Genomic DNA, 13,177 nt, shown 5'->3' with positions numbered 1-13,177 from the left:
TTCACCGACGGTGTAGAGCGTACAAAATGACCTATAATTTAATCCGCATGAACCGGCCCAGTGTGCATTTTTAAAACTTACTTCAGGTCTACACGGAATTGGATAATATTTTAATGCTTTCCAAATCTTTACTAACCCAAGAATTACCACAAAAAATCTTTGAATTGCTCAAAATACGTTCATAGGACAATAACTGCATGATGCCATCATGCGTACAGTACACATACAGGTAAAAAATAATTAATTTATGTGAAAAACGCTTTCAACTTTTCCCGAAAAAAATACCTTCTTACCTAAATATTACCATATACATGTGATACATACGTCTCTGTTTAAGATAAATGGTATAAAACATCAAATCATTTGCGTTTAGACATTTTGTAGTGATGAGACAAAACACTGGAAAATACGACCAGGTGTCCTGAGGAGTAAGCGTCTTCCGCTTGATCGACGATACGACGATGATGATGATGATGATGATAATGATGATGATATGATGATGATGATAATGATGATTTTCGGAGAAATCTCGTTTCCACTTTTATGGGATTTTTTTCTAGTAATATGCTGTTATAACAGAGACCTACCTAACCAGGGAAATACATGGAAGTCCCTGATCTAACCATTACATGTTTTGGTACAGCTTTTTTTCTTTCCGCTGGGCGGAACAAAATATTAGGTCATAAAAGGATATCGAGCACGTGCTTAACTTCCGGAAATGTGCATTCTGGGTAACATCAAACATGGCGCTAGGTGACGAACTCGTACTTGCCGGTGATCCCGAGGAAGAGGTGTGTTATTATTGTTTCTGGTTGAACTTCTTAGGGTGTAAGAATGCAGAAGTTTTCTATTATCCAAGCAATAACTCTTAATTCATTGATATTTCCTTTATGCATGCGTACACTTGACAAATCAATGACCGTTTCCAGCACCTAAACTCAATGTCAACAGCAAAGTCACGTTATAAATCTACAATGTCGGTGCTAGGGTTACACTGAAATGGTAATTAAAATAGATATCCAATTCGTCAGTTTTGTCATTTCAGTGACCAAAATTGAAAAACTGCAATTTTGACAACCGTTCATGACCTTTCGCTAGCTACATATATATATTATAATATAGGAAATGGTATATGGACACAGGCATGCATGGATATTGTCTATACTTCATAAAGTAGATAATGGGAAACGAGTCAAATTTCATCACACAAGAGTACAAGCTGCTTTTTCGGTACGGTACCCCGATGTTCTTCTGTTTAGACACAATCAATACTTATAAATAAAAAAGCACATCTCTATTTATGTTAATAAATGGAATGATTACGTTTGTAACTATATCACCACATGCATTTTAATACCAAACCATAAGACTGAAAGAAAATAACTATCAAAACAAAAATACAGTCATGTTAGATGAACAAGTCTGTGTAAAATATGCATGGCTTGCTGTCAGCCTGTTACTGACTCAGCTGACAATGCGTGCTTCTGTCATGACATGATTTGATAATATATCTGTTTCAACTCTGAGAGTACTGGATAGCATGGTGAGACGAACCCTAGCACGAGTGGCCGTAAATCGGTAACTGATATTTTGTAATGCTGTTAGTGAAGGCTAGGTACCCAGAGGCTAATCTAGACCGATTTTACTACCAACATTAGGTAGTATTCCCCACTGCTGGTGTTTTCCTATATATTTGAACAAAAACAAATTCCCCATCAAGAAAAAATCACATAAAACCGGGAATATTCTCCAAAACAGGGGAAATCTCCCAAATTTTGACGAAATATGTAAGAATTATAGCAAAGAAAAGCTGTAAAATGTTAAAACTTAAAGAATAATTCAAGACACTGCGACCATTCATTTCCCCTAAATTTCATAATGGGTAGTATTCCCCAAATCTGGGACTTCTAGAATATACTTACTTGCCAGGTTTAGATATGCGGAATCTCACTCACCTAAAATGAGGTGGCAAGGCATCTTGAATGTTTAAAGACTCTGTCTAAAGACTGAAGGTCCTACGTGCAAGCGTAGTTGAACTGGACTGGGCTGAAAGCCATTGGCTAGGTAGCTCAAACTTGCCTGAAGTTATTCTGAGATGTGAACTGATGTGTTTTTCTGTGTTTCTCTATCATTGGTATTGGTATTGAGTCTCGGTTGAAAATAATATAAGGGAACAAAAATTCAGACCTGCTTGTTGGGAAAAACTGTTTATACTGTTATGTAATACAATACAGGACAAGACAATAGACATAGGCTAATTATATAATGGCCGTCTCTTAATGTGAAATCATCACAGGGCCGATTTGGGGCCGAATTTCGGCCCCATTCCCCACAGCAAAATTGGATATTTTTCCCGATCCGACCAGTTAAAATTCCCAATTGAATGATCTATAAAAAAATAATGTCTTTAAAAATCCTGATGATGGCGTCCCGTCTATGTTTTATTGGTTATTCTGGCCTGATAAAGGGAGATAATGCTCTAGAGTCTAAATAAATATAGCATAGATCCATATTTGTGTCTACTTGTTACTTGTTATTTTTACCATTATGTCCATTTTTCCCAATTTACCTGTTGGCACACATTTTTTCCCAATCCCAAAGCCAAAGGCCCCATTCCCAAAGTAGTGAAAAAAGACCTGCATCATCTTATTATAGGATTTGAAAGAATTCCAACCACTGTTCATAAATCCTGTCACAAGTTTTTTTAAACTTCTTGCCTCTTGGTATTCAATGATTTAGCTTGTAATGTTTTGTTACTTCAGCAATTTATACTTTCAAGCTAGTTGGGCTTAGTTTTCCTAGTATGTGGTAGTAATTGTAAGTTTTTGATACAGTTTTTATAAGGTGTCAAACTTGTATCAAATCCTTGAAGTCTTTATTGAATTTAGAAACAACAAAATATGCTTGACCTAATCTATCATTTAAAAATCATATTTATTTGTGTTGCAGCCAGAAGCTGAGGAAGAAGAAGAGGATGAAGAAGATATCGTTGTATGTATATTGTATCTTTGTGATTATGTATGAGAACCTACACCAGTCTACTCAGCATCACTTAACATTTCAAGAGCTTTGATTACCACATATATTGATGTATCTTATTATATAAATAAGGATAATGAATTTTGTTTTGCGTTCATTAAATATTGAAATCTTTGAGTCTGGCATATGATCTACATACCATCACAATATTTTTTACCAGCTTATAATTACATTGTGTTCTCTGATTTCCACATTGTGATTTCTGATTTCCCATTATATTTGTATTCTCTGATTTTCACATTGTGATTTCTGATTTTCACATTGAGATTTCTGATTTCCACATTGTGATTTCTGATTTCCAATTATATTTGTATTCTCTGATTTTCACATTGTGATTTCTGATTTTCACATTGTGATTTCTGATTTCACATTAGATTTCTGATTTCCACATTGTTCTTAGTTGAGTGATCTGAATATTAAGATTTTATTTTCTAATTTATCTTTAGTTCTATGATTATTTCATGTAAAATGTTTTAAAACTACTGTCAATATTCAGATTCTCTAATTAAAGATACTTTCAGAGAAAATGTTAAAACACTTAACTCTGTCTCATTCGGAAGTTAGAAAAGAATTAAACCTTGTTATGTTGGTGATTTTCAGGACCCACACGATGTCCTGAAAGATTCGTGCAGACAATCAGAAAGCTGTCAAAAACTTGATTTAAAACTCATTGAATGCACCAAACGAGTGGAAAGTGCTGGAGAGACAGAAGAGACTTGTCACGAAGAATTCAGCAATTTGGTCCACTGCATAGATCATTGTGTAAGTTTGACGTATGTCAGCATCGCTACTTTAGTTGGTCCACTGCATAGATCATTGTGTAAGTTTGACGTTGTATGTCAGCATCATTACTTTAGTTGGTCCACTGCATAGATCATTGTGTAAGTTTGACGGTGTATGTCAGCATCGCTACTTTAGTTGGTCCACTGCATAGATCATTGTGTAAGTTTGACGTTGTATGTCAGCATCGCTACTTTAGTTGGTCCACTGCATAGATCATTGTGTAAGTTTGACGGTGTATGTCAGCATCGCTACTTTAGTTGGTACGCTGCATAGATCATTATGTAAGTTTGACGTTGTATATCAGAATCGTTAGTTTAGTTGGTCCACTGCAAGTTTTAAAGTAATGATGCTGACATTGTGTAAGTTTGACGGTGTATGTCAGCATCGCTACTTTAGAATGATATTTAATCTAATTTAAAATCTAGATGGCCATTCTCACTACATTACATAAACATCCAACAACATCCCAGCATCGTTTCTAAGAATGACATTTACTAAATTACTATACATTTAATTTAGCAATTACTGATCAACATCATGATCAGTTGCTAATCAATTATTTGTTATAATCAGAAAGACCTTCCAATATAGTTGATTAGTTATATTGTAGGATAACTTTGTGTTCCAATCCTTGAAAAAAGAATTATCATTTCTAGTCATTGTATAAATTAATTTTGTATTTAACTTGAAATTATTAACTAATACCTAGAATTTGCATATCTTGTAACGACCATGTGTCTACAATTCAAGTTTTTATGATATGTAGTTGTGTACAGTATAGGCTGTGAAAATTGTTAGACTTAAACAACTGTTAAACTCATTTTCGAACGATGTAAATATATCCTTAAGGATCTATAGTCTGAAAAAATTTTGAATGTAATTTTTTTTTTCTGGATGTTATAAAAAAATCATAACAAATCAAATTCTTTAAATGTATTTCCTAAATTTTTTCTGGGATTTTCTTAAAATCTTTTTTGTTAAGTTTTGAAATGAAAATGTTATACTTTATATATTACACCCAAAATTCTAGAGTAAAAAACAAATTGTAAGACATTTTAGTATTGCCTGACATATTCACTATCTTACTGAGTTTATCAATTCACTTTTTTGAAATAGATATGATAATACACCAAGCTTGTGTTTCTATTATAACTCTATACTGGCACTTGATATATATAAGTAGTATGATAAGAAGACAATTAAATGTGAGGGCATACACACTATTACATACACTCCAAGTGCCAAAAATATGTCATCACTTATTCATTCATTTTCATCTTTTTTCTTCAAATTTTCTGATATTATTTTTGAATTTAGAATTTGTACTAAAAATTTGAAGAATAAAGATAAAAGTATATGGAAATTTGAAGAATAGATATAAAAATGTATGAAATAAAGAGGAAAAATGACAAGTGTTGACGTATTTTTGGTACGCGAGTGTATGAATAATTATTTATTACTTATTAAAGCATTGTGTTTTGACCCAAAATCATTCTTATGCTATTCCCAATCCAGATATTAATTGATATGTTTTTAATGTTTTCAGGTTGCACCAAAGTTGTTTAAGAAACTGAAGTAACATCAATGTTTTCTAGAGACTTTAGATAAACTGTTGTATTGGACAACTCGGACAGGAACATCAATGGCCGACTCACTCTGGACTTACCATCATGGGATCACTGTGGTTCGTGTGGCTATGAAATCCAGCTGTTTTCTCCATTTGGATTTAGAAAGATCATTTGAAAATAGAAAACATTGACATTTACAAAACTTTATGTAGTGTGCAAATGGTAAGGAGATGTGTTATATAAGGAATTAATAAATTTGTATTGGATGTTACTGGGTGTCGTTTGATTTGTCTTGAGTGTGGAGCTTTAAGAGAAACAATTTGCTTAAAATAGTAACGGATAACTTAACTTCCATCCTAGAAAAATACATGTAAATTAATTAACTTAACCAATTTGTAATTAATTTAACAGTTACATTGGCCCATCACTAGTTAATGAGCTGGGTTCCTTGTTAGTTTTCCAAAAGACATCAGAAACGTTCTTAAACATTAAGTTTTGCATATTTATACATCCCCATAAAATATTGAATGTAATTTCAAGCTTTATGATCGCTAATAATGTGCTGTTATTATGACAGTTATCAAAATATCAATTATTTGGCTTTGATATTGGAAAAAATTTCCACAGAATTAAATCACAGGAGTTATTTCCCTTGGATGGCTATTCCAAAAAAATATTCACCCACAAGCTGCCTCAGGTTTGTTAAATAGAAGTGATTTAAAATAGTTCCATAAAATAAGACATGTTTGACCCCTGTCCAATATGCACAGAATTTCTTAACTTGTGTCCTCTCATGAGTTAAGCATTTTACTAGAATACTCGATAGCATTTATTGAAAGCGAGGTGAAAATGTCTTTCTAACCCCAGGAGAACAAAGTAAGGTTACGATGATTAATATAAGGTTTTGTGGCCATTAATATTATTTTGATGTAAGTTTAATATTGATAACAGATACTGATAAATAAATGTCATAACATATTAAGCTGAAATTGTTATAGAGAGTAAATTAAGTTTCTATGTGAAATCTAAGTTTGAGAGAAAAAAAAGAAAGAAAAAAATATCTTAGAAATAGATTGTGTGAGTTTGAAATGCACAAAAATGAAAGATAAATCCTCTATTTTGAACAAATTTTCCCATAAAAAGATGAGAAGAACAGTCAGTTTTGGAAAAACTGTTTCAAAATATGGCATTTGTTTTTGAACATCTTTATTACAAAAAAAAAAAAAGATAAAAAAAATATGGTGTCATTTTTGGAAGAATTGATTCCAATACAAAATATGGACTCTGTTTTTGAGAGAGAAATCTATCTTAATATGAAAATTAGAAAAAAAAAGTGGCCTCAGGGTTTGGATAAATCGATCCCAGTGTTGAGGAGATGGTAGGGGAGATAACTCATGTATCCTTATTTTTAGTTGTCATCATTAGATGGGTGATTCAAACTGCTCTTCGTCTGTGGTCCGTCCATACATAAACAATACTTGTCACCAGTATCATATCTGGGTCCCTCCCATCCAGAACTCCTCGTTTTTTTCAAAATACACAGCCAATCCGAGGATGATCCGAATTTAAACTAATTAAAACCAAGATGGTCGTTCTCACTATGTTACATGAACATCTAACAACATCCCAGAGTCACGTCGGGTGACCTTTTATATTAGCCAGTCAAATGACTACTTCCAGAATCTTGGAAGTGAATTTTATATGTCCGAATTAGCATGACTAGAGTACATAGCTTGTATAGTCTGTCAATTGGTTTCATGTCATTTTGTCCCTGAAAGCATATAGCTATATACTGTGACGAAATGGTTTGCATCAGATGCATGCTGTGACGAAATGTTTTGCATCGACAAATTGACAATTTGAAATACACGCATTTCAAAGGTCATCAGTACGTGACCCCTTATGGGATGTTGTTAGATGTTCATGTAACCTAGTGAGAATGACCATCTTGATTTTAATTAGATTGATCCGAAAGGGCCCCTCGATGTACGTGGTCATTTTTGAGACTGATCAACAAGAAAAAAACAGCAGACAGGCAGTCGTTTTGGCATTTGAAGTTTGTTACTATTTCTCGGAAAATACTGAATGGCTCTTTTATTAGTTCAAAATATACGTCAAGAGGTAAAAAGTGTTTGACTTAAAGAAGAGAGGAAAGACCAATTTTACGAAGAACCAATAAAGAACTTTCAATGGTAGGCGCCAAGATCCAATCTGGTATATCTCGTCAATAGTAGTAAATGCTCCTCGAAAACAACTTACTGGAGGCTTTTTCTGTCTAGTTGTATTTGGTCATACATCGACACATATCTGTTAAATGTTGTAATGGAGAGTTTGGAAGAGGAAAGCCTAGTTCTGTATCATGTTACTTTATGCTTCAGTTATGAAATTAAAGGGCATATTTCCCACAATCTGACACTAAATGTACATGTCACATATATAAGTCAGACCCCAACAGCTCAGTCGGTTAGATTGTCCGCCATGTAATCTCAGATGAAGATCCGAGATGTTTCTTTCCACGCTCCCTTCCAATGTTGGGATATGTTTCTCAGGAAGCTGAGAAACGGACCGGTCTGTGTTGTAGTGGTTGTGATCTTTGGCAAGACACTTTACCCTAATTGCTCCGGATGGCATGGGACGGGGCTCCTGTATGTTGTTCAGTGATGTAGTCACCAACTACTACAAGGAAATCCCCTCTTCTCTTCAAAATGATCCTGGCTTCTCACAAAACGATAAACCCATCAAATAAACAACACACATGTAAGTTTCATCTGCATAGTACACTTATGCTCTGTACACGGAAATTTAAAAAAGGGCGATAACTCCGCAATTAAGTACAGGCCCTGAGCTTGTTTTACTGCAAATTGTCTTTGTATGACCACTTCGCCTTAGTGTAAGGAACACAAAATTTTAGCAAGGGGCAATAACTCTGCAAATAATGAGTTTCGGCATTGAATCTTTTACACTGCACATCGCCTTAGTGTAACAAATCGACCGTCAGGTCACCAAGAATGATTTTGACAGACGAAGTTTAAAATCACCATTTCTGAGAAATTAATCAATTCATATCTCCAATGCCATTGATGGTTGCTTTGACAATAGTCAATAACATTACATGATATACATATGTATGAGTAAAAGAGGAATGAATTCATTCTGTAATTAAGTTGCAGGCCCTGATTTTGGTACGCTACACATGATCTGTGTACGTCGCTGTCTTAGTGTAACTAGTGTACACATCAAGTTTCATAGTCCTTTCTTAAATTAACTATGGGCAAAGTTATGATCCGGACAAGAAATTTTAACAAAGGGCAATAACTCTCAAAAAATGTGATTGTGGGCATTGAATCTCGCACAATTCAATTTGCATCGTCAGCTATTTACGATATAGAAATGAGATTGTCTTAACTCTGTTTGTTTATCAAAATGAAGAAAACCTATCTTTAAGATTTACGATGTTCAACTGACACAAACAACTTTGTTTGACCATATTTCTACGGATAAATCCAATGTCGAAAGATTTTAGTTATATATAAGAAATTCTGTTAAGCGATGAACTATTCGAATGTCTCTTTACGTTAATTTGACTAGGTAATTCTACAAACAAATTAATCGAATGTATCTCTGAAGTGAAGGTATCCAGCTGACCTTGACAATCTTGGCGAATGTTTTCTCTAGCGGTGACAATATTGTCCATTTTCTGGTTGCCTATGGAATCCGTTGGTGAGGAATGTTAACCACCCATTGACCTGTGGGATAATGGCGATACTTAGCTCAAACCGGTCATTAAATGATTTCTGGTTATATCAGAGTATCGGACTGAAGGGGGATTATATGGATCTGATCAACACCATCGGATTTAAACTCGGCTGAAACCTGCGGTAATGACTTGGAGAGGCCATCTCTCATCAGGACCAGTGTGTTGTTTATATTGTCCAGAGGTCAAAGGTCACGGGTTACCGGAATCGGTGTTAAACCCATAAGATGTTTTTTGAATACACAAAGACACATAATGCTTCTTTAAACGTATAAGTTCTATGATATTCCACACAAAAACATCGTCTCATTTAGTTGATATAACTATATAATGTGTAAAAAGAAAAGAAAAGAGAAAGGATGGTCATTCTCATTGTTCATGTAACGTAGTGAGAATGAGCAGCTATATTTTAATTAGACTGATTATTATCGGTACTGAATTAGCAGAAAACAATCATCAATGTCTCCTTAATTACGATTATGACAGTGACAACAAAATAATGTAAGGTATTTTTAAAATTCATATACAGTGGAACTTCGTTAACTCGAAGTCGACGGGACCACGAAAAAACTTCGAGTTATCCGAGTGTTCGAATTAAGCGAGTTATCGTTTTTGGTGAAAAGTTTGGTCAATATTTGTCAACATTATATAATCATTATAACTTCGCTCTGTCGCTCATCAGTTTAGTGTGAAGACTGGTCAATACATGTAAATATATATGTAATGTTTCGTTATGTCACTTGTTATTTGGTGTAGTTTTGCCGATATACAGTCACGATAAAGTTTCTTTCACTTAGTCATTTCAATAACGATCTGATGTGCAAGTCATGTTTGCAAAAGGTAAACGATAAAACGGAATTCGACAAAATAACAAGTTATTAATGTCAAAACAAATAACCGTTTAAGTTTAACACAGATTGCATACAAAACGTAACAGAACCATTACCTTTTATTGGACATATATAAAATACTGTTTGATCGGCCTACTTACTTTTTATTGATAACCACGCCATTTCCATGTGTATTAGCACCGGAAGTTGGGCTGCGCATGTGCGTATAAAATGTTACTGTAACTGAGTTGGCGTTTTATCCGATTTAATAGACAGCACTGACCGTTACAGTTGTACTCTGAACACCTCGGCAGTAATTACGCTATTGTTTCAGCAGTTTAAAGATTTAATAGGCGCCGGTGACTGTGTCATTTCTACACCTGTGAAAACATCAGCCAGGTAGATCTACCGGTGTGTCAGAGATTAGTTCCGCTTGAGCGAACGGGTAGATGAGTTGTTGACTATCGTGTGTACTGATATCGGCGACCGTCTTGGGAAATTACCTGATGTAAGTAAAGCAGTACTTTTTATCACCAAGACTTGTTGTTATAAGATTCAACCGACAATTTCTTTTATGAATTTATGAAACACTTATAATAGCATGTAGGTTATTAGTGCCGATATGTTCAGTATTACAAACGGAATTTAGCTCTTAAAAAATGTCGGCGTTTGCCACCGATCGACGAAAATTATACTTCGAGTTATTCGAACATTTCAAGTAGGATTTTTATTGTTGGGACCAAATTTTTACTTCGTATTATCCGAGTTTTTCGAGTTATCCGAATTCGAATTATCCGAGTTTTTTTTACTAAGATAAAGAGAGAATTCGGCCGGGACCGGCGAGGTACTTCGAGTTAAGCGGGGTATTCGAGTTATCCGAGTTCGAGTTAACGAAGTTCCACTGTATCACCTTGAGGGTCATTTCCTGAATATTGGACATGCAAGTATATTTTCACGTGAATATTGTAGACCCTGTGACTTTGAATTTTTACAAGTTGAACGTAATTGACTTTGATCGAATTTCGAAGTGTTCGTCAAGACTTAAGGTCAGAGGTCATAATGCTGAAAAACAAATATATAATATACAATAAACAGTATTTTTTTGCAACAAAAATGAACAATTGAAAAAAGCAACGGTCATGGCAATCAACACAAATACGCTGTGAACTCTTGTTATCAAAAAGCTGTCAAACAAGAAATGGTAAACATATATACCAGAGTACAATAGGCAGCGTGTTACGTATCACAGGCACTCATAATTAAAGCTTGTTCTAAAATAATCTTATAACTATTTTATCTTAATTGAATTCACACCTTTAACACACATGATCTGGATATTAAGGATAGTACATGCTAATATACCAAAGAGTGAAAATTGGCATTCAAGAAAAAGTGTAACTTGAGTCGATTGATATATAAATATTTAATAAGACAATTACCAACTTTACAGTACATATAAGTAAACTGCTATACGCTGATTTTTAAAACGTGTTTAGATAATAGTTAAACAATAAATTTTACATTTTAAACTTTGCTACTGGTTTAGGTTATCTTCTAGTGATAAAAATGTCATAAAAAAACGGCAGAAACAAAGCACAACATGAAACGGCAGTTCAGGAACTTGTAAAATGACAAAAACGCCCAAACCTAACAAAACTGAAAGTTGTTCAGATGACAGATCTGAAGATATGACATGAACACAGGGCTATCCCAGGTATCAAATGATGCATGTATCTTTTTGTTTGTTTGTTTGTTTATTTGTCTGCTGGCTTGTTTGTTTGTTGTTTGTTTTTTTGGCTCCTGTCTAAAATATGGTGATGAAAGAAGTGGATAAGGTTCGAATCCCGGCTCGACAACTTTTATTGCACCCGTTCTGTTGTACGGTAGTCCGAGTATCCTCTGACCCTACTACCGCACTATTCCAAGTATCATTTGACCCAACTACCGGACTATTCCAAGTATCATTTGACCCTACTACCGGAGTTTGATCCACTTCCCCATCTGCCACGTGTACATTTCGCACGTGTTTCGGCTAATTACAGGCAACATACCTGTCGAATCTGTATTGTAAAAATCTCTTCATTCCAGTGACTTTGACATATATTGTTACGGTTTGAAAATAAACATCGTTGATTACTATTACGAGAATACTCTACCCAGGGGCTCTTCTATAACACGTGTTATAATAGCTCTGCCCCGGGGTCACGGGCAGCTCACATTGTTTTCTTTTACCTTTTGTCGATCCCCATAAATCCCACGTAAGTCGGACGACCTTACACACCATTTTGCGTAATGCCCTATGCAAACATTAAAGGCTTTCGACAACCAGGTGTTGGTCAAGAATGGATTTGGCCAGCTTGGACAATGAAGGCTAAATAAACTTAGAAAACCTCACGTAAGTATCTATTTTAAGTATTTTTTTAAGTGTTTATAGGTTTCGTGTGTGAAATGTTTTCGATTTTGTTCTAGCGTGAAGTTGCTACCATATGTCAAATGAAGTGTGCATATGTATTTATTTCTAAGTATGGTCAGCATACCCTTTCTCTCGACACTTTCAGAAACTTATTTCAAATATTTTTTTTTCATGTTTTCTAGGGAGTGAATTCAATGTCAGGATGCTATTTTCCATGAGTCTCCAAGATTTCTTTCTCACACGTATAAAATGTATGTCAGTGTGTACATGTATATAAACAAAAGATCACGTGCATTAGGATGATTTATCATGGACTTACAACTGGATATGAAATTATAAGTCCCTGATTTTGAAAACGAATTTTACCTATTTTGTGAAAATAACATTATACTTTACCATGGCTAAGGGCAGATAATCCAATCCGCTCCTTCCACCAAAATTATCAATTTTGTCAAAAATGTACATGACAGAAAAAGCTATTTTAGACTTTTGTGGTAAAAAGAAATAATTTGGTATTTTTGCTGAATTAATATTGAGTTTAGAATATTACTGTAGTGAATCATGATTAAGATTGTGAAATTAGTTTGTATAGTAAGTATAGAAATTCAACAATAAATAAATAAATATTATATATAAATATATAAAAATAAATAAATAAATTAGATTAATAAATAAATTAATAAATAAAGAAATAAAAACAAATAAGTAAATAAATAAATCCTGGACACACTCCAACAATTTTTCTCTGTATTTATAGTTTCCATTTCAAGGACTCTGACCTGTTGGAACC

At 34.2% G+C, this 13,177-nt stretch overlaps 1 protein-coding gene across 1 annotated transcript; it reads left to right on the top strand.

Annotated features, from left to right (window-relative positions):
• The first annotated feature begins 697 nt into the window (after nt 1–697).
• Nucleotides 698–5,661, top strand: LOC117326348 (cytochrome b-c1 complex subunit 6, mitochondrial-like). Its single transcript, XM_033883057.1, has 4 exons — nt 698–791; nt 2,950–2,991; nt 3,640–3,801; nt 5,369–5,661. Exons 1-4 carry the CDS (start codon nt 744–746, stop codon nt 5,399–5,401), a joined length of 285 nt encoding a protein of 94 aa, XP_033738948.1. The 5' UTR covers nt 698–743; the 3' UTR covers nt 5,402–5,661.
• The last annotated feature ends 7,516 nt before the right edge of the window (nt 5,662–13,177 follow it).

This window comes from Pecten maximus, chromosome 4, assembly GCF_902652985.1.
Source record: "Pecten maximus chromosome 4, xPecMax1.1, whole genome shotgun sequence".
Classification (NCBI taxonomy): domain Eukaryota; kingdom Metazoa; phylum Mollusca; class Bivalvia; order Pectinida; family Pectinidae; genus Pecten; species Pecten maximus.
The sequence above is the reverse complement of the archived record's forward strand: the minus strand, read 5'-3'. Positions and strand labels throughout refer to the sequence as shown.